Raw genomic sequence first — 23,863 nt, forward strand, 5'->3', positions numbered from 1 at the left:
ATACATACATATACCTTGACGCATATATATATGTATATTTGTCGATATATATTTCATATTTATTATATTGATATATTGTATTTACGTAATGTTTTGTATATATATGTATATGTGTTTATATACATATAGATATATATACGTCGACGTTCGGTAACGTATTCTCTCATCATTATCACTTTACGATCTATACAAGTGCCGAGACTCGAAAATTAAAGGAAAAATCCTCTCGTCACGATTTTCGCGTGTTTGCAGGAAGAACGTGAGAACAAGTTATTTCAAATAAAATTTCTCTTTTCGATTATCCATAGGTTATTGTAATAATAAATGGATGCATTCCGTTTGTTACAGCTTAAAAATTATAAATGTACTTGTATCCTTCGTGGTTCATCACGTGCCCCAACCTCAGCCCTCTCTTCTCCTCTCTCTTCTTCTTGATTTCGAATATCCTTCTTATCGTGATTAAGCATCATCGAGAGTTAAGAAAGAAAAAAAAAGAAGAAGAAGGAAACGAGCAAAATCTTAAAAAAGATTATCAGCTCGCAAAGAGAATTTCAACGATCTTAATTTCCTTTCTCGTGACAGGAATTGTAAGTTAACGAATAAAAAAATTTGCGATACGAACGGCGAGCAACGATCGGCGTAAAAGCTTCGATGTATTTTGCTCGTTTAACTGAATGGAAAGAAAGTTGAAGAAGCGACGCATACAAATCTTTTCCACAATGTTTATTTTGGCAAGGGGCAATGAAGAAGTGATGACATAGTTAACTTTTCAAAATGTATATTGTATTCAACTTGAAAAAAATATATATGATATGTAATTACAAAAATTACGTAATGGATTATAGCATTAACTCTTCCAATCGTTTTAGACTTTTGTATATCGGCCATCGGAACCACCGTATACTTCTTGTACGCTCGTCGAAAGAGGAATTCTAAAAATGAAGCTTCGCAAAATAGATCCATCGCCGCAAGGGAACACCCATTGAAACTCTGCTCGTATTCGCGCTTAAATAATCTTAATACGTAGAGTCTCGTTTTATTTTATTTTACAGTTCTCGCATCGTCGTGCGAACACGGAAGACACTTGTCACGAGCCACGACCGATCACTTCCGTTTCTTTCTCCCATTTAAAGACTATTTCCTCGAAACTGCTCGAAAGTCGATTAAATTCGACTCGTATTACAATTTCACGTTCTATAATACGGTCTATAGGTGGACATTGGTATATTGTTTTTGGATAGGTGCTGAACGTCGCCTTGATCGTACTCCACGTCGTTGTAGATTCCACTCTGATTCTAAAAATTGAGCAAAAGAGAAGACATTCTTACTTAGAGGAAACATGCGACTTGGAAATGATCAAGTAAAGAAAGCGACTGAATAATAGAATTAAGTGCAAGTAGTAAAGAAAAAGGCTTGCAACACGTGTTGTTATGCTCACCGCCAAAGACGATCTGGACTTTGGCCTGGGCACGTGGAACCCGTTGCTCTGTGGTATCAAGTCGGCCCTATCCTTGTCCTGCGGTTCCGAGTCCGAACTGTCTGGATCCGGTTGATGTCTTTGCCTCGGCCTCGGCGGAGCTTGAAGTCTCGGTAGTGGAACCGGAGGTAACGTTCCGTGAACATTGATCGGCGGATAACCGAACATCGCCGAGCTGGGTCTTGTCGGGCCCATAGGTTCGGTCTGCTTACGTCAAAATATTCGCGATAACGATCGTTATCGTTGTTACACATTTCACGATTAGGCGGAGAATACTTACGGCGTAGATATTTGCGGTTGCCATGTGATCGGCAAAATGTGCCAACATGTAGGGCGGTAGATTAGGCGGCGGTCCTTGCTTCACCGATGCTAAAGTCCCAACCGAGCCCACTCTAGCCAACGTACCTAGATACACCATCGTTTTGAGTCACATCGTTATACAAAAATAGGTACGTATAAAAGAGTGAATTTTATCAATGAAACGTGAAAAGCTCTTTCTCTACCAGGAAGCGTCCCAGGTATTCCACCTTGAATGTATCCGTAAACGGGCGATCCGACGGACTTTTGTTCGCGCGACCATCTCCGACTACGATCGAAACCGGTAAGACGAGATTAATATCAAATTTAATTGCACGAATTATCTTTTGATCCAAATCCTTTACCTCCACATCACGAGGCAAACCAGAGTTAGGACTATGATTATTAAGGCCGCGACGGAGGCACCTATCGCAACGCCCAAAACTTCGCCGTCGACTTCGCACTGAGTTCCATAGTAATTACCGGTACATCTGTGGAAAGAACAAACCTCGTACGGGTATAAGTATGTTTACGGATCAAATATAGATGGAAGCTATGGCGTTTCAACTCACGCGCATTGCATCTGGTCGTTTTGATAGGAACACGTTCCTCGATTGTTGCAATGGGTCGAGGGACAAGATAAGCATGATCTACCAGCTTCGTTCGAATCATCTTTATGGGGATCCTTCAATCCCTGATTGCAAGTGCAGGTAAAACCACCCCACGTGTTCGTACAAGTTGCATAAGAGTGACAATCGTTTAATTCCGAGGATGCGCACTCGTCCAGATCTAAAAGAGAACGAAGAAAAAAACATTCGGGATGTTTGTTTCGTCTCTGAGAAGAAAAAACGTCCTTTTCTTTTTACGACTTTATCTAACCTTGCAAATTGGATATCGATCCGCGAGGACTGTCGACGTACAGCGCGCTATTTCCAATATTATTGTTTCTTCTATGAATGACGCCGAGAAGTTGTTTCTGCAATTCACCGGCCAAACTAGGTCGTACCGTTCTCGGTTCATAGATGAGTTTCAGGGTCGCATTTACAAAGACACCTCCTTGTCCTTGACTCACGTCACCTTGATATACAGAATTTACAGACGATCCCATATGCTCGTCCGAGAAAGGCGTCATAGACATCGCAGACTCGATCTGAACCAATACAAACGGATTCTCTATTATCCGAGATAGGACGAAAGAATAAAGTATGAAATCTCTTAATGACTCGATACGATTTAAAAAAAAAAAGAAAGAAAGAAAGAAAAAAGAAAAGGAAATACTTACGGCTCTGTTTGCTTCGAAAGCCAACGTTTGATAAGATTCGGAATCTTTGTCAGCGAGTCCGCGATCCCAGACAACCTTCCTGTCGTAAAATCTGTCTATTCTAATGGACACCACGATACTGACGATTTCTACACGAAGAAAATATTGAAAATTGATAAGTATCAAAATAGACTGATCCTACGATGTCAGGTTATAGAATTATTCGATTACAAACTTTTACATGGAAGGGAATGTTGTAGTCTCGCGTATCCTGGTTTACAGTGACACGCGGATACACCTTGGATCGTTGCACACGCCTCGTGTTGACTCGCGTCGCAGGTACTACTGTCGCCGACTATGCAAGTGTCTATCCTGACAGGAGGTTGAGTCGGTCGTTTCGGGTAATTCGGTCTTGGCGACAATAAGCCGGGACGTTGATTGATGCTCATAGTGTCCGGTTGCGGGATCGCTAGACTAAACGTATCGAACACGATCACACTGTATTTAACTGACGATACATGTCGCTTGCTAGAAAAAAAAATGCTAACCCGGTGCCGACGACATGCGGAGGCTGAGTTCTAGTTGGTTGAGGTAGCGCTTGCGAGGACGTCGAAGTTCGTTCGGTATTATCGAACAAATTCAGATAAGTCCTTTTACCGTCGATGCTTACAAATCCTTGACCCTCCACGGCAGAAGTGAGAATAACATCGGCGTTTCCTCCGTTTATAGACACCCTGACGCCGTCTCCTAATAGATCGCGGTAGATCGAATTAGATCATTTCTCGCATCTATCGTGAGAGCATAAAGGAATGGTATACTCACCAGAACTTCCACCAGGACCTTGAACCGCGGAAACGGTGACGTCGAATACGTCGACCAAGGACGTGGGTCTTGGCGGAGGGTAAGGTCTTTGCGTAGCCAATCCCGGGGTTCCCGTGTAATCCAAGGTATCGTCGAGTACTATTCCAGGCCGAGGTCGGTAGGAATATCGATCCGTAGTAGCTACAAAAATAAATAATCACTTCGTTAAATATCGAAGTCTTTCGCTTCTTTTATCATTCGCTTAGCGGATTAGATCGGTCTGACCTGTATTTTTCGAAAAGATGCTGCTCGTCGAAGAATGTATCATACTTTTCTGAGTGGTGCTGAAAACTTTGACAAACGTCGTAGGTAAACTTTCCGTTGGCGTCGAAGAAGTCGTTCTAATCTCTATGCTTTCGGATTCGGTGAACGTATTACTCGGCTCTAATTCCGTCGTCGTCGTCGTCGTCGTCGTTCTCGTCGTCGTTCTCGCCGTCGTTGTCGTCGTCGCGAATGTTTCGGAAGGTTTACTCGAATCGTCGTTCGTAGGGGCAGAAGTAGGCCAAACGTCCGTCTTCGTTGGCGTCGGTTCGATCACTCGTACCGACGAGCTCGTTTCAACGTTCAAGGTGCTCGTTGAGAACGATTTCGTAGGTTTGATGCTACTCGAGAACGCGAGGTCGACTTTGCTTTCTTCGCTTTTCGAGTGGACGATCGAAGATACCGCGACTTGATTCGTTTTCGAAATTTTCGTCTCCTTGGCTTGACCGTTCAAAGGTACGACGGGTTTTGGAAAATCCGTATATCGTATCACGCTGCTAGCTTGACTTTCGTTCTCCACTTGCTCGGCACCCAACACGAGAGTATTGTCGTTATTTATTTTGTCCTTCATATGAGACTGATACTTGTGTATCTTTTTCGTAAAATCTTCGTGTTCGCCTTTCTTCGTCGGATTCGCGGGACTTTCCTGCTCCTCCTGGTTATGACCATTGCCTATCTTATTTTCTACCGTCTTGTGATTCGTCGCGACGTCGTCGTTCGCGTTCGCAGACTCGTTAGTCGCATTGAGTTCTATCTGCTGCTGATCGGGCTTTAAATCAAAATGCGGCTTCTCGGTGTGCTTGTCGTTGCTTGGATGATCCTTGTCCCGATGAAAGCTAGAATCTAAATTCGGTGGTAGAGGCTTGTACGCTGGGATCGGACGTCTGTGAACACCTAGAGAAAGGGAACGATTAATACTTCACTTTTCTTACGAACGAGTAACGAGATGAAATTTAGATAGGGAAAAGTTACTAGGCCTGTTCCAGGACCAAGGACGATTTCCCGAAGGTACAATTTGTTCCGGCAAAGGAACGCCGTTCAAGAAAGGCCTGATCGGTCTTTCCGGCGGCAACTGATTGACCAGAGGCCTGTCAGGATTCGGTGGCTTGTCAAACGGATAGGGTGTGTCCGGTGGAGGAGGAGGATTCATTCCGGGCGTATCAAAGTCCGGTGGTAAAGGAGGAACGTCCGAAATTCTCGGCGGTCCTCTATTGTTGATCCTAAAATTAACGTGGTCGTACACGTGGAACGTGTCCTATCGCGTGTCTCGTAATAGTACGTACCTCGTCGCTTGGATCGGCCTCAACGGTCTTACAGTATTAGCAGCCACATTGACATTCCCGTTCAAAAGTTTCACGATACCCGTGATGATGTCCTGAATATCAGGATTGGCTTGTCTACCAGGCAAAGCAGTTTGCAGAATAGGAGGTGGCGCATGTTCGCTATAAATCTTCTCTTGGCGAGCTCGTCTTGGTTGCTCTATTCCTTGCAAATAGGGTACTGGTCGGTCTTGGATTCCAACCGGCTGATGGGGCTCCGTCAAGAGATTCCGTCCCTGCGGAGCCCCCTGTCCTTCCCCCGAAATCGATCGACTTGTCGTTGGTATTATATTGCTAGGTAAACGCATTAGATTTAATAATTTCCTATCTCTCTCTCTCTCTCTCTCTCTTTAATTCTCCTTCGCCGAGAACACCGAATCCTTACCGATAATATTCTCCGGACTTTAGTTCGATGTTATTACCGTCGATGTGATCGACGTGCTTCGAAGAAGTCAGCTGATCGATCGGCTCCTCGGAATGAGACCCTCTCATATCATTTTTATTATCGTAACTGTAGACGCTCTTGGAAGTCTCCAATCGAAAAGCGGGAGAAGTTCGCTGAAAAGTCAACGACTCGTCCCGTCGATCGGAACTCAAGGTCGTCCTTTGAGGACCCGTGTAAGAGCTCGCGCTTAGAACCGGATCATCTTGAGACGATCGAGAGGAGGTTCGATCGTTTTGTATGGCCAAGGTAGCTGAAAGTATCGAGAAGAGATCATTGACTAGGTAGCGAATGTGATAACGGATAGACGCGCGCGTGCAAAGGCCACGGAGAGAAACCTGCTTCTGTATATCTTTCCGTCAAAGGGCAAACGGACGAGAGAATCGATCTAACGTGGTGGGAGCAAAAAATCGACGAGATCGACGAACGATTGCCGAAACGAACGGTACTCGAGCGGTTGACATTCTCGAGGCCGGTGTATCGAACTCTTCGAACGGCCGCTTTGACGGCTTTGAAAGTACAACTACTCTGGATTCTTTCTCTTTCTCTCCGTCTTCTTTTTTGCTTCACCTTCTACGGCACTTCTTCTTCTTCTTCTTCTTCCGTTCGTTCGTTTGTGTGACGACACGTATACCGTATAAAGAATATATCGGTAAATTGTGCTTTGTATACCTGTTCTTTCTATACTCAAAAATATTCTAAAAAAGAAAAAAAGAGAAATATCCAATATTTTTAACGAGGATAACAAAGTCATAGGTTAAAGAATCTTCTTAAGAGGACCGAGTCGGTATAATGTCGGTCGGTTATATTATCGACGATCATTTACCGACGTTTATTTTACCGACACATTTAATCTTTTTTAGCTGTCGGTAATATTTAATCCATCTTACCGCGCGAGATGTTTTGCAAGTATCGATACACGTTATAATCGAGCGTTCCAACGGACGGATATCTTTCAACGTTCCTCTTCCATTAAGAATATTTCAAAGAAACTCGTAACCGCATAGAAAGTGCGAATATAAGAACGAGAGATCTAGAGAACAGCGGTAATTTCTTCGGTCTCCTCCATTCGATTAAACGAGGCGCGACGCAATTTAAGTGAAACTAAAATTTTCTATAACGACCATTGCGCGTATATACCAGATATATTATATCGAGCGCATATATAGCAATCCTTCGATAAAGTCCGATCCTCGACCCAAATTCCACCTTTGCATCCATTTATCCGTTCAACCCCGTTTAATTAATCGTTTCTACGATACACTTTGCCATCACGTTTTTTACAAAGATGCATAGAGAATCTAATTGAAGGAAAGAATCCTTGCGAAATGAAACTCGTGCCCGATAAGAAATCAGATAATCACGCGGCGTTCCTTTTCAGTTCTGATTCCTTCGAAGCTACGAGCGACGATCTATCGCTAATTGGTCATTAAAATCTATCGTAGCCACGAATTTCAAGTCCGCGCAATTAAACTAACCGTATATCGTTTTCCTGTTAAAATGTGTAACCGCTTATTTCAATCGATGATTTTTTCTTTTCCGTTTTTTCTTTTTCCAGTCGTCAATCTCGATAACATTCGCGAATTTACCAGCACTCGCAACATCGCATGTAGAAAATGATATTCTCATTTATATATAATTATATTCTCTCATTACAATATTAGATATAACACTGAGAAGTAACGGAGGTACGTGGAGTATTACAAACTCTTTCAAAGTCGTCGGATACATAGAAGAACCGTGAGAATGTAGGCAAATCGCAAGGCAGACGTCGTCACTTTGAGAACGGAATGCAGTTCTCTCGGGCTTCGAACTTTACGTAATAGATACGTAGGATACACGCTCGTGTAAACCCAATTTATAGATGTACTATTTCATACCGAATAATTACCACCTCGATTGTAGAATATTCTTCTCTCTCGCGAGTCCTACTACGCTTGTATCGTTTATCGTATGCGTGTATTATATGTGTATATATATACATAAACACATGGATTCGATTAATTTGTAAATATATGATTGATATTGTCGTCGTTGCTGTCCGTAGGGGTTATCCGTAGAACCGTAGACGAGGTATGTACCGTCTCTCGAGGCGGTAACGGCAGAGTTAACGGTACACCATTCCAACCCAATATTTATTCTTTTCGCTGGCAAGCGCGACATTTCGTTGCCCCGTGTCTGGCAACTTCGTCAAGTCGATCTCGTATTGACGGATTCATCCAAGTTGAATCGAAGACGCGTACACGCGAACGTTAAACTTCGATATTCGAACTAATAACGTCATCTCTCTTCGAAGAGACGTCCGGCTTTCTTCGATTATTCATCGATAGTCCATTCATCGATCCATCTTTTTGTTCGTAGGTATACGTACGTACGTACATTCAGAGCGCGATTTCGTGACACTTTCATGGGTTAATGCGGTTGAGCGAAAGTCGACGAATGACGAAACTCTATGCCGGATACGTTCTTGGTGTCGTTGATCTCTCATCCCTGTTCGACGACGTTCAAATTTTTATGTTAATTATATCGGAACGCCATTATAACGGACGCGGCGCGTTATAAAATGATATTGGATCTTTCGTGAAGAGTACGAGGAAGGATCAAAGTTAGACTCGATAAAGTCGTTTCGTTCATGCGGGTTAAAAACGGTAACGTAAAGCACGCGTGCTACGTGGTCGTACAGGTTTCGTAAACCTTTCTCGCAGGTGTAGTATGTACGAAGAGCTTTCGTTCGGTCAGTCAGTCAGGCGAGTGAAAAATCTCGGAGAAACACGGTCTACGTTCTATGCGGCTTTCACCTCGTCGTTTAAATAGACTCTAACGCGAATTTCCCTTCTAATGCACCTTTTGTTCGATGAAAACAATAAACTCCTTTGCATATCTCTTTTCGAGTTCTTAGTCGATCGACTCGATGAAATGATTACTCGTTCCTTTCGTGTATCATCTTCGTTTTCTCCTTTCGAGTCAATTTTATTTCAATCTTCGACGTTCGAACGTTCCGTATTTACCGACTCCGAATAGAAAGTGTTTGTCTTTTTGAAGCAGCGCGAGCGTGCCAGATTATCCGGAAGCGGATACGATCCACTTACAGGCTCGAATCTCGACTCAAATTTATACTTCATTGCACGAATAGCAAATTATTTTTCCCACCCTCGTGTATTTGACGTTTTGTCGTTTCTTTCATAAAATTTTTACAGAACGTTAACAGCGTGCATCCAAATCGACGTGATAAACACGCGAGACATTCTTTAAATATCAAAAGCTGTGATACAAGCTTTTCCTTTTTTTTTTTTTCCTATATCCCAACATCAAGATCTCTAGATCAAACAGAGAAACAAGGGAAAAGGATGAAATCGACTCTCGGTGGATTCGAGGAACAATAAATCTTTCCGTCGATCTCTTTTCCCGTTCTCTCCTATTTCCCCATAGATCATGACGTTCAATCGGCCGTTCAACCGCAACGATTTAGCGACTTACCGGCGGTTAAGAGGAGAATGGTCAAGGCCGATAAGGCCTTCGAACCGGTCAATCCTGACATGTTAGATCCTCGTCCTGCTAGGCGGCGTAGTCGAGACGTCGGAAGAATAGAAGGAGAGAGAGAGAGAGAGAGGGAGAGAGAGAGAAAGAAAAGAGGACGACGATTGGTTCGTCCTGTCGAAGGTAGGTATTTCAAGGCCAACTGGATGATCGCTCTTCCTTCAGGATTCAGGAGCTTCACCAATTCCTATTGAATTTCTTATACGAAAGGAATCGTGTAATCGATAGAGAGCCGCCATTTTGGATCACGAGCCTCGACTCGTCATCAACGAACGACTACTTCACAACCATAGTCCGCCATTCTTTCCCTCTTCTCTCTCTCTCTCTCTCTCTCTCCCTCCCTCCCTCCCTCTTCCTCTTGATGTATCCTTATTCTTCCACTTCTTCTCCTTTTTCCTCCCTCTCTATCTCGTCCTCTCTGTCTCGCACTCTCGCACACACCGCTTGACCTACTTGCCGAGGAACAGTCTGGTGTAACGAGCGTCAAGTTTTCGGCCAAGACACGACCGTCCTTTGCTCTCTCCCTCTCTCCCTTTCCTCTTCTTCGTCCTTCCACTATCAATGTCAACTGTGATCTTCCTCTTTACATCCTGCTAATGAAAGATCCCTTAATGCGGATCCCCTTTAGGACACAAACTTTCTTATCTCGGTAAAACACGAATTTCTCTCGCACAGATTTTTTACAATGGTTCGAAACGATAGTCCGATGATATTCGCACGATCGGATTATTTAACCCGATTTTTTGAAAAAATTAATAAGATCTGCTAGACTTTTCTCTTCTTGGAAGAAACAACACAATTTTGATCGATATCCCTTCGTTTGATTGTTTTAAGAAGTATCGCGCGAACAAAGTAAAGGTCGCTTTTCACGTTTCGTTCGAGGTTTACTTCACGGTCGTTCACACGGTACTGGCCGTCGACGGCGAAGACGGTCATACACGGTTTCTCCCACCTTGACTATTCCAGGGCCGCGCCATGGTGTTGCGTATTTCTATATTCCCGTAAAGCATCAACGTCACTTCTTCGTGACTCGAACCCACGTCGAACTTCCATGCTTTGGTTGGATTCGCTCTCTCTCCCTCTCTGTCGAATCTTTGTCTCCTTGCATTTACTGCAGTAGACCGTGTCTACCTATAAAATCGTATCGCAAAAAGAAGATTCTTCGATACATTTCTTTTCTTCTAGGTAAAAATGTAGACGTTTCTTTTGTGTCTTTCGGAATTGAAGCATCATCTCGATAAAATATTTATCAGGGCGATAATGATTTTAATCGGCGTCACCCGACAACGGTAGATAATTAACGAATCTTTCTTATCTTATCTCCTCTTTTCGCTTAATGAATTCGAGCAATTAACGCCATAGAGGGTTCGTGTAAACATCCTCCGTGCGAGAGAACTGCTCTTCATCGAATACAACATAATGGAAAAGCGTTAATTAAACGTCTTCGTTTCCTCTCATCCGATCGGCCCACTCTTCGCACGTTTCGGCGAAGATAAGCGACGTAGGCCGTACGACTCTCGTCGAGGATACACTTTTCAGAAATCTCTTGGGAAATTTGAAAGAGCTCCCATTCCACGTAGGATTACGAGAAATCTGGAGAAGAACGCGACCGATTCGATCGACGTACAATCCTCTCCTCGGCTAATCGTTCTCGAATAGTTCAAACGAATAGAGCTTTTCTTTTCCGAGAGGTCAATAACGGTTGAAATTGCACACGCGAAAAGAAAGCGGTCGCCCGCATAATTCGAGAGAGCAATTTCTTTAGCAATTCTTCGATCGACTCACGTAACAACCTGGTAACGCCCATTCTTACGAATTGTCTTTTAGAACTTTGACGGAGTTGTCCTCTTTACAACGTGGTACTGCGCGCCGCGAATTAAAATCGCATTTCTGTCTAACGGATTTTTGCATTCTGTTCAAGTATCCATGAAGCATTACACGGTCGGTAGTCGATTCTCCTCCGAGAGGAAACAAATGGAAAGGATCTAAGTCTTACCTACCGTTCTTCCGTGCGCACAAAAATTATAACGACGAAGGATGCAAGGAAGAGTGACTCTGTAATTAATCGATAATTAAATATTCAGGAAAAGCAACAAATCTGATTTTATCGCGCATCTCGCACGCTGCTGCGAAGTGCTCCGTGCAATATAATAAATTCCTTTATTAATAAGACTACAACAGTATTTTTCAATCCAATCGATTGACCGATTCTCTTTTTCAATTTTTTTTTTTTTATAATTATCTGTACGAACGTCGAACGTAACACCTGGATTTAGGCAACGCGCCACATCGCGCCAATCGAAGTCGCTAATGTTATCTATGGGTAGAAAACTTTCTTAACTCGTTATTGCATCCGTCGCGTGACTTATCGTACGAGTCGAAGAATATTTTTACCGACAGGTAATTAGGTCGATAACCGCGATTATCGACCGAGGGTAAAGCGCCGGCTACCTGCGGACGACTGCCGATAAAAGCGATGTAATTTGAATAAGATCATTGAGCGATCATTAAAAATCGTCGGGATATAAGATTTAATAAAACTTTAAAATAGATCGATGATACGTCGCGATCGTACGACGATAATACCTGCAGTCGATAGGGAAGAGTAAGGAAATCAGAGTTACCGACGCGACGCGCGTTCGACGTACATTATCAAATATTAATTCAAAAGGGTGGCGACGCGACACAAAGCTACGCGTAATTATGAAAGAAGTTTTAGAGAAGGAAATGTTTCAAAGAACGACAGAAAAGTTTGAAAGAAAAAAAGATCTTAGTCTCCGAGTGCGAGAAACGAACGCGATCGAAAGCGATACGTATATCTCGTAATTCTCTACGGAAATCTTCCTACGTAATTCATAGCGAGGTAAACCCAACGAATACGATTTCTAATAATTAAAAGTAAGAATATTTCGATCGTTCGCGGAAGATAGAAGGAAACTTGCTGAAAAGGAAAAGATACGTATTAACGTATATACGTACAGGCGTATACAGAACGTTGAAAGGTCGGAAAGAGGCAAGGTCTCGATCGTTCTAAGCGATAGAAAGTAGTTCGAAGGTTATGATGTTTTCCTATGCAACTCGATCACGGAACGTACGGTTCTCTATTTTCATTCCAAAGCGGAGCGAACAATGGCGAAGGATGGTAGTGGGGTAGGGCAACTAAATTGGGCAGAAACCAGTCCGACGTCTAGTTTGGCGAGGTCGAAGGTATCTCGAGCGCAGCAGCAGCAGCAGCAGCAGCAGCAGCAACGGCAACAGCAGCAGCAGCAGCAGCAGCAACCGGAGGTAGGAACGCATAAGCCGTCGAAAGAAGGGAGGAAAGGAACGAGACGAAGCAGTCGCGCAGAGCTCGACACAATGCCGAAGTTGATGCTCACAAAAGGAGGCTACGGTTCGGGGCCCTTCGACGCCGACCGGCGGTCCTAACCTCCTCTCTCGTCTCGCAGCAACTTCTTCTCTTTGCTTCTTCGAGAACGAGCGAGAAATCGTGCGAGAAAATACCCATTGACGGCGCGACACGAAATAATGAGAACGAATCATTGAGAGATATAGGTTATACATTTGTAGATTAATTATCGAACATTTATTTTTCGTATCCATATACATGGATGTTTCGATCGTACGATCGCTGAATCATAGAAAATATACGCGATGAGAGTTTGGCCGAACGTAAAACTATACGTTTCAAGAAGAAAGTGCCAGTGATACGAAAAGTGTCGGACGGAAGTACAATAGATTTGAAAGTTCTACTCCGTTCGATGTGCCAAACGGAAGTCCATACAACTGGTTCGTTGTACGGATTAATGTGAACGGTTATGGTGGTGCCTAAAAGGTCAGGATTATTTTTAGCGGTTCGTTTGCGATGCATTCGCGAATCGGCGATACTCTTGTTTTTCTATCTCTCTTCTTTCCATTCTCCCCCGGCCCCTCCTCTCTTTCTCACTCTCTTTGACGATGAAGAGCACAAATCCGATAAGGGAAAGCGAGTGCGCGTTTCCGACGTGTCTCCGAAAGCAAACGTACGTATATGCGTGCATACCGATCGATTCGTTGCGTCCTACGTCCTGCGAATCGTTCAAATCATTTTCCCAAGGCTCTAAACGAGCGAGAACAGCTAGAACCGCAGAAAGCTTATATTTCATAGTCTTGTAAAGTAGCATCGAATAATGAAAGAGAGAGAGAGAGAGAGAGAGAGGTTTTCCTATTCATCGAACGAATCATCGCACGACGATAACGAATAATTTGTCATCGGATTCGTAACTCCGCGTTTTAGCACCGTTCCATAAATCCATGAATCAGCAGGTCGCGTTACGAGGAATTTCCTTGGCTGTACGTATACGAGTAGGATATGATAGATGCGATTTATGGAAAGGAAAGGAAACGTAACGTAACGTAAACGTAAACGTAAAAGTATTAGTACCGCTCGATTCGAACAAATACGGTTTCAAAAAAAATCTTTTGGAGAGACCCTCGGGTCCCTAAAAGGGAAGAAACACGAGAGGAATGAAAATTCGAAGGAATCGTCGTTGGAAGCCGGCTACGGAACGTTCCCTCTCTTTTCCTACGCTTTTGCCGGCAGATGCGAGAGAGCGAGAAGAGAATTTTTCTTTGTCCCTCTCGACAGTGACGGCGTGCACGTCCACTCCTCGGAACGATAAGCGTTGCGTTCCACCATGATAACAATCGGGATATCTCCTGCCTCTTTCATTCACCACGATAATCTATCTCTCTCTCTCTCTCTCCTTCTCCCTACTCCTATCCCTACCCCTCCAACCTTCTTTCTCTCTTTCTCTTTTCCCACGGTTCTACTCCGATATTCTTAAGCAATCGTATGCAGATGATACACGCGCCTCGTTCTTTCGCGATAACGAATTTCCTACAACTTGGAATCGTCGTCGTCGTCGTCGTCGTCGTCGTCGTCGTTGTTTGAATTATAGCATCCTCAAATTACGCGCCACGCGTTAAGAATAGACTCGATCGACTAGAAATATTTCCTCTCGTTATCTCTTTCCTAACGCCAGAAATTCGAGTGGCTCTTGCGAGGAAAAGAGTGGAAAAAAAAGGAAAGAAAAAAAAAAAGAAAATGTAGCTCGATACGATCAGCAATGGCGACGATAGAAGAGGCCCTTGAGGAAGCCCTTGGAAGGGCCCTACGATCGATAGCCCCGCCCCTGATCTGACCGAGGAGCCTCTCCGACCCATTCCAGACTCGTCGTCGTCTTCGTCTTCTTCTTCTTCTTCTTCTTCTACTTCTTCTTCTCCTGTGCTCCGTCTTTCCTTCGTCTTCTACTTCCTTCTCCTCCTCTCTTCTCCTCTCCTCTCCTCTCTATCTCTCTTACTCACTCTTTCTCTTTCTCTCTCGCACACAACGAATCGAAGGAAGCATTCCATTCATGTTTCGGGACGTCGAGCGACACGCTGATCGCATAGAGTGGAAAAGAATACGATAGGAGACGTCTACGAGGAAAAGGAGGAAAGTGGAAACGAGTGGAGGACATTTAGAGCGTCATCGTTTACTGGCGCCACGGGATATAATATTCGTCGAGACTCGTCGATGCGTTGTCCAGCTCTTCGTGATCAGCAAACAACAGTAGAAGCCACGTAAGAAGGACGCAGCTTCTTGGATTAGAAAGACACGTGGCTTGCTTGTTGACTGGTGAATTCCCTTCTCTCTCTCTCTCTCTCTCTCTCTCTCACACACACTCTTTCATCTCTCTTTCTCTCTCTCGTTCTCTCTCTAGCGTTCTCTCTTTAGCGTTTCTTATAGAATACCTGATAGAAATCGGTCCCTCCCAAGATGTAAGAAAATGTGAAATCTATGGAAATGTTTTGTAAGAAGGAAAGATCGGTGATCGGATAGAAAGACGAGAGAAGCCCTTAGAGCGAGCCTTAACGTTCAAGCCGAAGCACCTTCTACGGGCCCGAGACGAACACATCGGTCCTCTTCCCCCACTTCCTCCCATTCGTGCTCCGCCCTCGGTAGGAACGTCGTCCTCGTCTCGCAAAGCTCTTTACTTGTATACTATCGAGTCGTCTTCATCTTCGTCTTCGCTTCGTCTCCGTCTCCGTCTCCGTCTTCGTCGTTACGTTGAGAGTTTTCACGATCTATCAAGTAAGATCTAGCAACAGAGATCAACGCGGAATCCTATGCACGATCGTGTGTACGGTGAAGTGTCAAAGGTTCTACGTCTGATCCGTGTGTACGTGCATGTCTATCTATCTATTTATCTATCTATTTCTCTATCTATCTATCTATTCAACTATTTTTCTCTCTTTTTCTCTCGTACGTACATCTTCTTCTGTAGTAAGTATTAAAGTATTGCCATTAACGATCCTAGGAAGCTCGATCGTTCGACGAACGCGAGTCGAAAGGTCGAAGGGAATGACGGTGGATAATAAAAGGCGGTGAGAAATGCCTCCTTTAACTTGCGTGCGTGTATGTGTGTGCGTGTGTGCGCGCGTGTGTACCATACATTATTCGTCGTATTTTTTTCTCTCGTTTTTGAATTTTGATAGAACGACGAGCCGATCGTTCTAAGAAAAGTTCGACGCACGAGAAAGCACGATAGCGTGCCAGCTGATCGCTCGACGTGAATCATTCTCCCTTTCTCTCTCTCTCTCTCTCTCTCTCTCTCTCTTATTCGAAGATGACGCGACTAGAGACTAGATCGTTTCCACGAACCACGCGTTCCTCTTTCTCATCTGATTCGCGACAGTCATGCATGGCTTCTTCTTATAAAGTCGATCGCGAAAACCGGTGGCGTAGTGTCGAGTTCGACGTCCCGTCGAGCACGCGGCCGGCCCATGGCCGGCTGCTCGCTCTCTCTCTCTCTCGCTCTCTCGCTCTATCGCTCTCTCGTTTTCGCGACGTAAAAACTTAGTGCTTCTGCTTTTATTATCGAGTGTAATAGGAAAATAAGAAAGTTATTTTTATCGTCGTTTCATACTTTCAAGTTATTCTCAAGTTGTTTTCGTAAACGTTATACCCTCTCCATCTCTCTCTCTCTCTCTCTCTCTCTCTGTTATTTGGAAGGAACAGTATCATCTCGGAGGAGTTCTGGAGAAGTTGAAAAATGTTGTCGACGCATAGAAAAACGTGTTCCCTCGTGTCTCTGTCGTCCGGGATTACGTCGCGTTGCTCTCGTTCCCGGATCTTTAAACCATATCCGAATCTCACCTTTGGCTTTAATTTCGTCGTCTCTCGATAGCGAGACGATACCGTTTCCGGTGGAACGCTGCGCTCGTTTCGTCGCGTCTGAGTTGCCTAGTTTCGCCCTTTCGTCCCCTCTTCGTACTTACCCGGGAGACCGCCGACGAAGGTCTTTCGTGGGAGACGAGCACTTTGGAGTACCGGCCTTGTTACAGCAACATCGCCGGTCGGACGTGTGTCTGTGTGTGTATGCGCGCGTGTACATACGAAAATATATGCGTGGCATTCGGATAAAAGAAAATATTCCGGAGCAAAGTTTCTTTTTTCTCCTTTTCAAAATTCCCGCCCGAGAGATTCTACGTCGACGCCATTTTTCATTCCTTGATTATCGTTCTTCGATGATAACGTTTCGTCGTTCGCGTGTCGGTAATAGAGCAAACGCTTTGGAATGTTACGATCACCCGATAAAGGGATAAGACATCAAATGCAGATATACGCGACCCTTGGCCAATCACCGAAATATTCGAGCCGATGAAACCGATCAAGATTCAAGTGTGAGACGAAATTAATCGAACGTAATCGCACATATCGTCCATTCTTCCGGTATACTTCCTTCGAGCTTACGGACCTAGAAGGAGAATGTAATATCGTCGGTAAGGATCATAATGGGGAATCTTTGTTCTACATTTTAGTCTCATCGTCAAAGGATTTCGCAGGTTTTTTTTTTTTTCTTTGTCAAAGATTCTATCGTTGTCATCGACTTTGCCACTATTTAACTTAATTATCACGTAGGAGATTATGCCGATGGGATGTGAAAATTTGCACAAATTGTCGCGAGTATGCATATGTGTACTCATTAACGATACAAATCTTATTTGTCTCTCTGGTAGATGCTTGGGAGCGGAGGATGGGAAGGGGGAGGGAGAGAGAGAGAGTCTACGGTGAACGGCTTTTGTTTTGATAACACTACGAATTTCGGTGTACGTGAACGTGCACGCGAGCGCTCGTAACTGTGTGGGTAGTCCAACTCCGAACTCGATCTCATAGAGCAAACGACGTTATTCGTAGTCTCTCTTCGCCTTTTCGACTATATAATTATCGCTCGATACGATAGCAAGCGTATCCAATGTCTCTGCGTTATCTATTTTTCTCTCATTCATCGTTCCGGTATTTTTTCAGGTTGTACATAACGCGCGTTACTCCGGTGATCGTGCATTCAAGTAGATAGATAAATCTTTGACTATCGATAAAACGCGCGAGATTCGAACGCGTTGGCGGGAAATTCGTTTCCTCGATCGGTCGTACGAGTGACCGAACAGCTCCTCGTTACACATATACGTATGTATATGACATTATACGTATATATGTGTATATATGTATATATGCATATATATATGTACGTACGTACGCATGCACGTATAAAGTGATTTTATCAATCGAACGTTGCACGAGTCAACCAGAGGTAAGCAACCTTTCGCTTCGTAGTGATGCAATCTTTCTCACTCGAACGATCGACGTTCGACGAACAATGGGTCGTAACGTAAGAACGATCGACTTTTGATCGGGAATAAAAGAAAGAGAGAAAGAAAAAGAAAAAGAAAAGCAAAAACGGAACGTCGTTTATCGTAAACGTAGTTCCTCGTGTACCCTGCCACTCGAGATACCAAGTAGCCTCGTTGCGCAACTTTCCAACGTTTAGTTTGTCACGGTTATCGACGCTCCTCTTACTTTACATCTCCGTTTATATTTCCCTTTTTCTTTCGAGAGGTCGATAGAAAATGGCGTCGAGGGAACCATAGGAGTAAATACATGGATCCTAGATACGTTTACGTGCGCACATATATATATATATGTATGTATGTATGTATGTATGTATGTATGTATGTATGTATGTATGTATGTATGTATGTATGTATATGTATATACGTGCTACAAAAATTTCCATATTTTTGTAGCGTAGGAAATGATAAAAAAGGGTTAGAAAAAGAGAGAGAAAAGGGAGTATTTAAAAGACGCCATTTCCTTCGATCGCTGTACATCGACGGTGGACAAAAATTTATCTTCTTATGTATACGTATTTTCCTTCCTCCCATTAACTTTCCCGAGTGATTCTTCCTCGTTGACGTGGAACATCGAAACGACCCCGTTTTCCAAGAAGCCGATGTCGAGATAATGCCACGTGAAAAGGCATACTTCTACATACACAAACTCGCTAGCTTCGCCGCCGATGTAAGGATGCTTCTCTTTAGTTTCATAGACCTTTCCGTTCTTTTCTCTCTCCCTCCTTTCAAACACCCTTCCTCCTTCCCTCTCGCTCTCCTGTCGTCCTCCCACTGCTTCTTTTCTCTGTCCTCTCTCTGTCTCTCTCTCTCTCTCACACACACTCCAACGAAAAAAAGTCCCGGATGCCCGGATACTTCTCAGAAGGCGCTATCCCCACTTCGTCTTCTTCTACTTCTTCCTTTTTTTCGAGATTGTTGCACGTTTTTTCTCTTGTAACGCCTTTTTTCCCTCTGCGCCTGCATTTTCGTGCCGAGCAGAAGCAGAGTCATTGAGAGTCGTGATCAGGATCTCGTCGAAGATATCACCGCTAGTGAGTTTTTTATTTTTTTTCTTTTCTTTTGTTTTCGATTATTACGACTCGCTTACGTCCCTCCCTCTGTTTCTTTTTTTTTGTCCTCCATTCTTTATCGCGAGAGGAAGCCGATAAAAATATTTAATCGAGCCGAGCGGACAAACTCGGCCGCAAGCCTTCTCACTCCCAATCTCGTTGCAACATTGTATCGTAATCGTAGTGGCGCGTACGACGCCTTCCCTTCCGCTCGTTCCGATGCTTTTCATTAATAAATCACTTCTTCGCCGAGGACGCTCAATGAATCTACATACATACATACACGCATACATCGTACGTACGTACGTACGTACATCTTTGTTACGAAAAGAAAGAAAATAAAAACTGAGAAGCGATAACATTCCTCCGAAACTTTTATTACGTTTCCGTGCCGGGACGCTAACTTTCTCTTTTTTCTCTCTTTTCTTCCTATCTCTATAACACAAAATATTTACCATCCTCGTCCATCTTTATTACTTCTCTCGACCCTTGAGAGAAAAGTTATATTCTATCTCTTCTCGTTCTTATCGCACGTTGTCGCATACCAAATGAAAAATTACTTTTTCCTAAAACTCCTCGTATATCTTCCTCGTCGTTTGGCTCCATTGAAATTTCGTCGCGTTAACCTTACGATCTTTCTTTCAATATTTCAATATATTACCTACCAACAATCTCAAATTTTGTTGTAAGCCGGGTCTCGATGTACCTGGACGTATTTTAAGCCGGATAATTGCAGTAAAAATTATTTCGAGTCCCAAATGTCGGTCTAACGACTCCGTTCGGGTCCTTTCTTTCATATCTATTCGGACTTTGGGTTTTTCCAAAGTTGAACAACTTCTATTGTTTGATTTTGAAAAAACCAACCCCCACCCTTGAAAATATGTTACCTGCAGGAATATAAGGACTGTCTTCTGACAATGGACTTAGTACTATTTGAACTTTGGAGTAAAACGAACGAACGTGCGATTACTGGTCTTCCCGGTTTTTCAAAAACATTGAAGTTTCTTGAAGGACGATTTTCAATTACAAAGATTGCTCGTAGATGGTGCATCTCGAAAATAAGTTGTTGTTTTCGCGTAAGCGTCATAACTTCGATAGAAAAAAAAAGAAATAAAAAAAGAAGAGCTGTACTTCGGGTGAAAAAGTTGGCTCTTTCGAAATTAAGTAACGCCTTGAATTTGATATGTCTTCAACGCACGACGATCAGAATAATTTGTGGCGGATGTTATTAGAGGAGTACTACTACCACCACTATCGTCACTACTACATTCAAGGTTCGTACGATATATAAGGGCTTCATTACGTTTACAAGATGTTTCGGAAAGGCGGTGAAGGGCGACGAGGGTCTCCCATTATACGAACGCAGGTGTCGGTGCAGATGTCACGAAGCAGACGGTGTATGCCAACGTACATATACATATACGTACTTTTTCTCTCTCCTTCTATATATACATATACGTATATGCGAACGTCATTTCCACCGCTTAGACCGAAAGAGAGAGAGAGAGGAAGAATTTTCATTGAAAGACTTCTAGAAAACTATATTTACCTTCCCGTCGAAAAGAAGCTACTATATCACCAGCACGCAAGTGTGCTTCTTCCTTCCTTCCTTCCTTCCTTCCTTCCTTCCTTTCTTTCTTGCTTTCTTTCGTTCTTTCTTTCTTTTTTTCTTTCATTCGTTCGTTCGTTCGTTCGTTCGTTCGTTCGTTCGTTCTTTCTTTCTTTTTTTTTCTCCGACGTATTTCGTTTCTAATCGCCTTCGCTCCTTCCAGGTCTTAATCAGGAAAGACAGGACGGGAATTAATATTTGCCTGTTTGCTTTGTTTTCTTTTTCTTTTTTCTCTTTTTTTTTTCCTCCTTTATAAATTTTCAAATATAAACGGTAGTACGTACGAAAGGGTTGTCTTTAACAATGATACTCGAGAAGGACATCAAATGAATTAAATATATTGTTGATGTTTCAGAACATAGCCGAAATGTGGTGATGGCTGGAAGATCTCGACGTCCGAGCTCTGAGCTCGGACCGGATCTCTCATCTCCGCATTCGAAAAAACTCAAACTATCGGAACTACCTCAAGAGGTTGCGTCTTACGTCACGGTTGATGAGGAAGATAATGTGGAAAAGGAGTTAGAAAGTAGCGAAAGGATAACTTCAACGCCAAACGAAGAAGAACGTGTCTCTGAATCGCCAAAGGACCTCGAAGGAAAGATATGTGCTACCGAAACACGACGTGACCTTGAAGAAGGACTAAAGAAATTGTCACAAGAGTCACAAAACGTTGAAAAGGAAATAGTAAAGTTTGCAGAAACGCCAAAAGACGTCGAAGAAGAAATTAATCTTTCTGAAGGTAGAGAATAGTTCTCTTTTTTTTTTTTTTCTTTTTTTTTGTAAGTCTCGCATATATTTTATACGTCAGTTGTATTGTACGTACAAAAATAATTCTAGTGACAGTTAGTGCAACGGAATCACCGGTAGATGAAGTAATCCCAGGACCGTCCTGGAAAAGTCACGGCGTTGTTCTAAAGTCTGAAGAAAAGCATACCCATCAAGGAACGTCCACTTTTGACATGAAAACCACCGAATTGGATTCCGCAGTAGATATACATACATCCTTAATGGGGGAACATGCGTCGTACGAGGAATTATCTTATATCGGCAACGGTGCTTACGGTACCGTTTATAAAGCGAAAGATTTAACCAGCGGTCAAGTAGTTGCGCTTAAAAAAGTTAGAGTACCATTGACGGAAGATGGGTTACCTACTAGTACTTTAAGGGAGATAGCCACGTTAAAACAGCTTGAAAGATTCGAACATCCACATATCGTAAGTACTTCAATAATTTGCCGCTTCTTATTTAAATTATTTTATTAATACTCATGCAAATATCTCTTAAAATCAGGTCAGATTATTAGACGTATGTCAGGGCAATTATCATCGGTTGCCTTCCAGCGACGAAAGATCTGACAGATTGAATCAAGGATTAACTCTTTGGTTAGTCTTCGAACATGTGGAACAAGATTTGGCATCTTATTTATCATCCTGCCCAGAGGCAGGCATGGCAGCGCATCTTGTAAAACAGATGTCCAAGGAGATCCTGTCCGGTGTTCAGTTTCTTCACAGTCACAGGATTATACACAGGGATTTAAAGCCGCAAAATTTATTAGTCACGAGGGAAGGAAGAATAAAGATCGCAGATTTTGGTTTAGCCAGAACATATGACTTCGAAATGAGATTGACTTCTGTGGTAATTTAAACATGTCTTTCTATATATCTTCGTTGTAGCCATTCGTCGTAGTCGAACGACTAATTCACTATTTATTTCATATCGTTTAGGTTGTAACTCAATGGTATCGAGCGCCAGAAGTGTTGTTAGGTTGCTCTTACGCAACTCCCGTAGATACATGGTCAGTCGGTTGCATTCTAGCTGAGCTTAGTAGGTTGAAACCATTATTTCCAGGCACCAGCGAAGGAGACCAATTGGATAGGATTTTTCGGTAAGCTTAATTATAATTATTACTTTATTATGATACGACTTATGGACGCAATTATATATATTTTATACTACAATTATATATATTTTAGAATTATCGGTACACCATCGGAGGTAGAATGGCCGAAAAACGTGTCGCTTAGTTGGAGTGCTTTCCCTGATAGACAACCAAAGCCTTTAAGTGATGTTATACCTAATCTCGATGACGACGGATTGGATCTTATCCAATCTTTACTTATGTTCGATCCCCACGTCCGTTTGACTGCTACTCAGGCTTTAGAGCACAAATACTTCAATGAAAACGACACGTAATCGCTTTTTTATTGTTTATCAAATTGAAAAAGTATGTTTAGACTGATGGAATTATTTTTAGGAAATGTAATTTATACGATAATATCCAAAATTATATATAGGTATAGAAAAATTTTGGATATTATAATTATCATTTTTTAGGTTGTAACAATATCATTTTCAACCACATTATATTATGTAAGACGTTTAAGTAATTGTACAAGATATACCCAAGACTTGAGCTTAGTTATATATTATTTTAATCTATCTTTTATATACCAATTTAGGTATATAATAGTAATAACGTATAGTATTTAAAAAAAGGTATTTTAAAATAATTCGTAATTAACGTTTAAGAATTACGATATTTTCTAAAAACACAAAGACCATGCTACTTTTGTATTTTCTATGAAGTGACAAATTTTCCTAAACTTCTGCTACGCATAAATTAATTAGTTATGAACTAATAGTATTTAGATTCGTTTAATTGAATCATATACTTAAACGCAACACGCGCGCACGCACACACACACACATGTTATAGTAGGATAACTTTTATAAGACTGGGGCCGTTTGACCTATTAGAATCATTGAAAGATTTAGGATCTTTCATAGGAAACCAGAAAAGACACTGCCATATCTTGTAATATAAATAGGTAGTTGGATATATTAACACTAAGATTGTATTTTATGTAAGATATTAGTTATTAACGTATACAAATCAGCGGTATATATTTATATGTATATGTGTTACGTACACCTAAGATATAAGATATTATAATGTATTATTACAAAAGTTAAAAAGACTGTATAATAGAATAAAATCATTTTATAGTTTTGTAAATTATTAAAATAGCTCTACCGAC

The 23,863-nt window shown here is 42.4% G+C and overlaps 2 protein-coding genes across 15 annotated transcripts; one reads left to right on the forward strand and one right to left on the reverse strand.

Moving 5' to 3' along the window:
* Positions 1-761: 761 nt before the first annotated feature.
* Positions 762-10,528, reverse strand: LOC127061661 (uncharacterized). Its single transcript, XM_050988844.1, has 16 exons — positions 9,396-10,528; positions 5,862-6,171; positions 5,441-5,770; positions 5,130-5,377; positions 4,122-5,051; positions 3,858-4,037; positions 3,584-3,782; positions 3,271-3,509; positions 3,057-3,184; positions 2,654-2,924; positions 2,347-2,563; positions 2,140-2,265; positions 1,981-2,063; positions 1,758-1,882; positions 1,439-1,681; positions 762-1,295 (listed from the first exon to the last, which is right to left on the reverse strand). The coding sequence occupies exons 1-16, from the start codon at positions 9,454-9,456 to the stop codon at positions 1,188-1,190; spliced, it is 3,798 nt and encodes a 1,265-aa protein (XP_050844801.1). The 5' UTR covers positions 9,457-10,528; the 3' UTR covers positions 762-1,187.
* Positions 10,529-12,041: 1,513 nt separating this feature from the next.
* On the forward strand, positions 12,042-23,850 carry LOC127061683 (cyclin-dependent kinase 4-like). 14 transcript variants are annotated; one of them, XM_050988909.1, is made up of 9 exons: positions 15,717-17,258; positions 17,496-17,619; positions 17,785-18,067; positions 20,110-20,490; positions 21,181-21,564; positions 21,663-22,039; positions 22,116-22,460; positions 22,550-22,710; positions 22,799-23,850. In XM_050988909.1, exons 4-9 carry the CDS (start codon positions 20,400-20,402, stop codon positions 23,016-23,018), a joined length of 1,578 nt encoding a protein of 525 aa, XP_050844866.1. In that variant the 5' UTR covers positions 15,717-17,258; positions 17,496-17,619; positions 17,785-18,067; positions 20,110-20,399; the 3' UTR covers positions 23,019-23,850. The 14 variants fall into 14 exon arrangements, with proteins under 14 accessions (XP_050844874.1, XP_050844873.1, XP_050844877.1 ...); XM_050988912.1 differs by lacking the exon at positions 17,496-17,619; XM_050988908.1 differs by lacking the exons at positions 15,717-17,258; positions 17,496-17,619; positions 17,785-18,067; positions 20,110-20,490 and adding exons at positions 15,574-15,655; positions 19,146-19,198.
* Positions 23,851-23,863: the final 13 nt, after the last annotated feature.

This window comes from Vespula vulgaris, chromosome 2 (assembly GCF_905475345.1).
Source record: "Vespula vulgaris chromosome 2, iyVesVulg1.1, whole genome shotgun sequence".
Classification (NCBI taxonomy): Eukaryota; Metazoa; Arthropoda; class Insecta; order Hymenoptera; family Vespidae; genus Vespula; species Vespula vulgaris.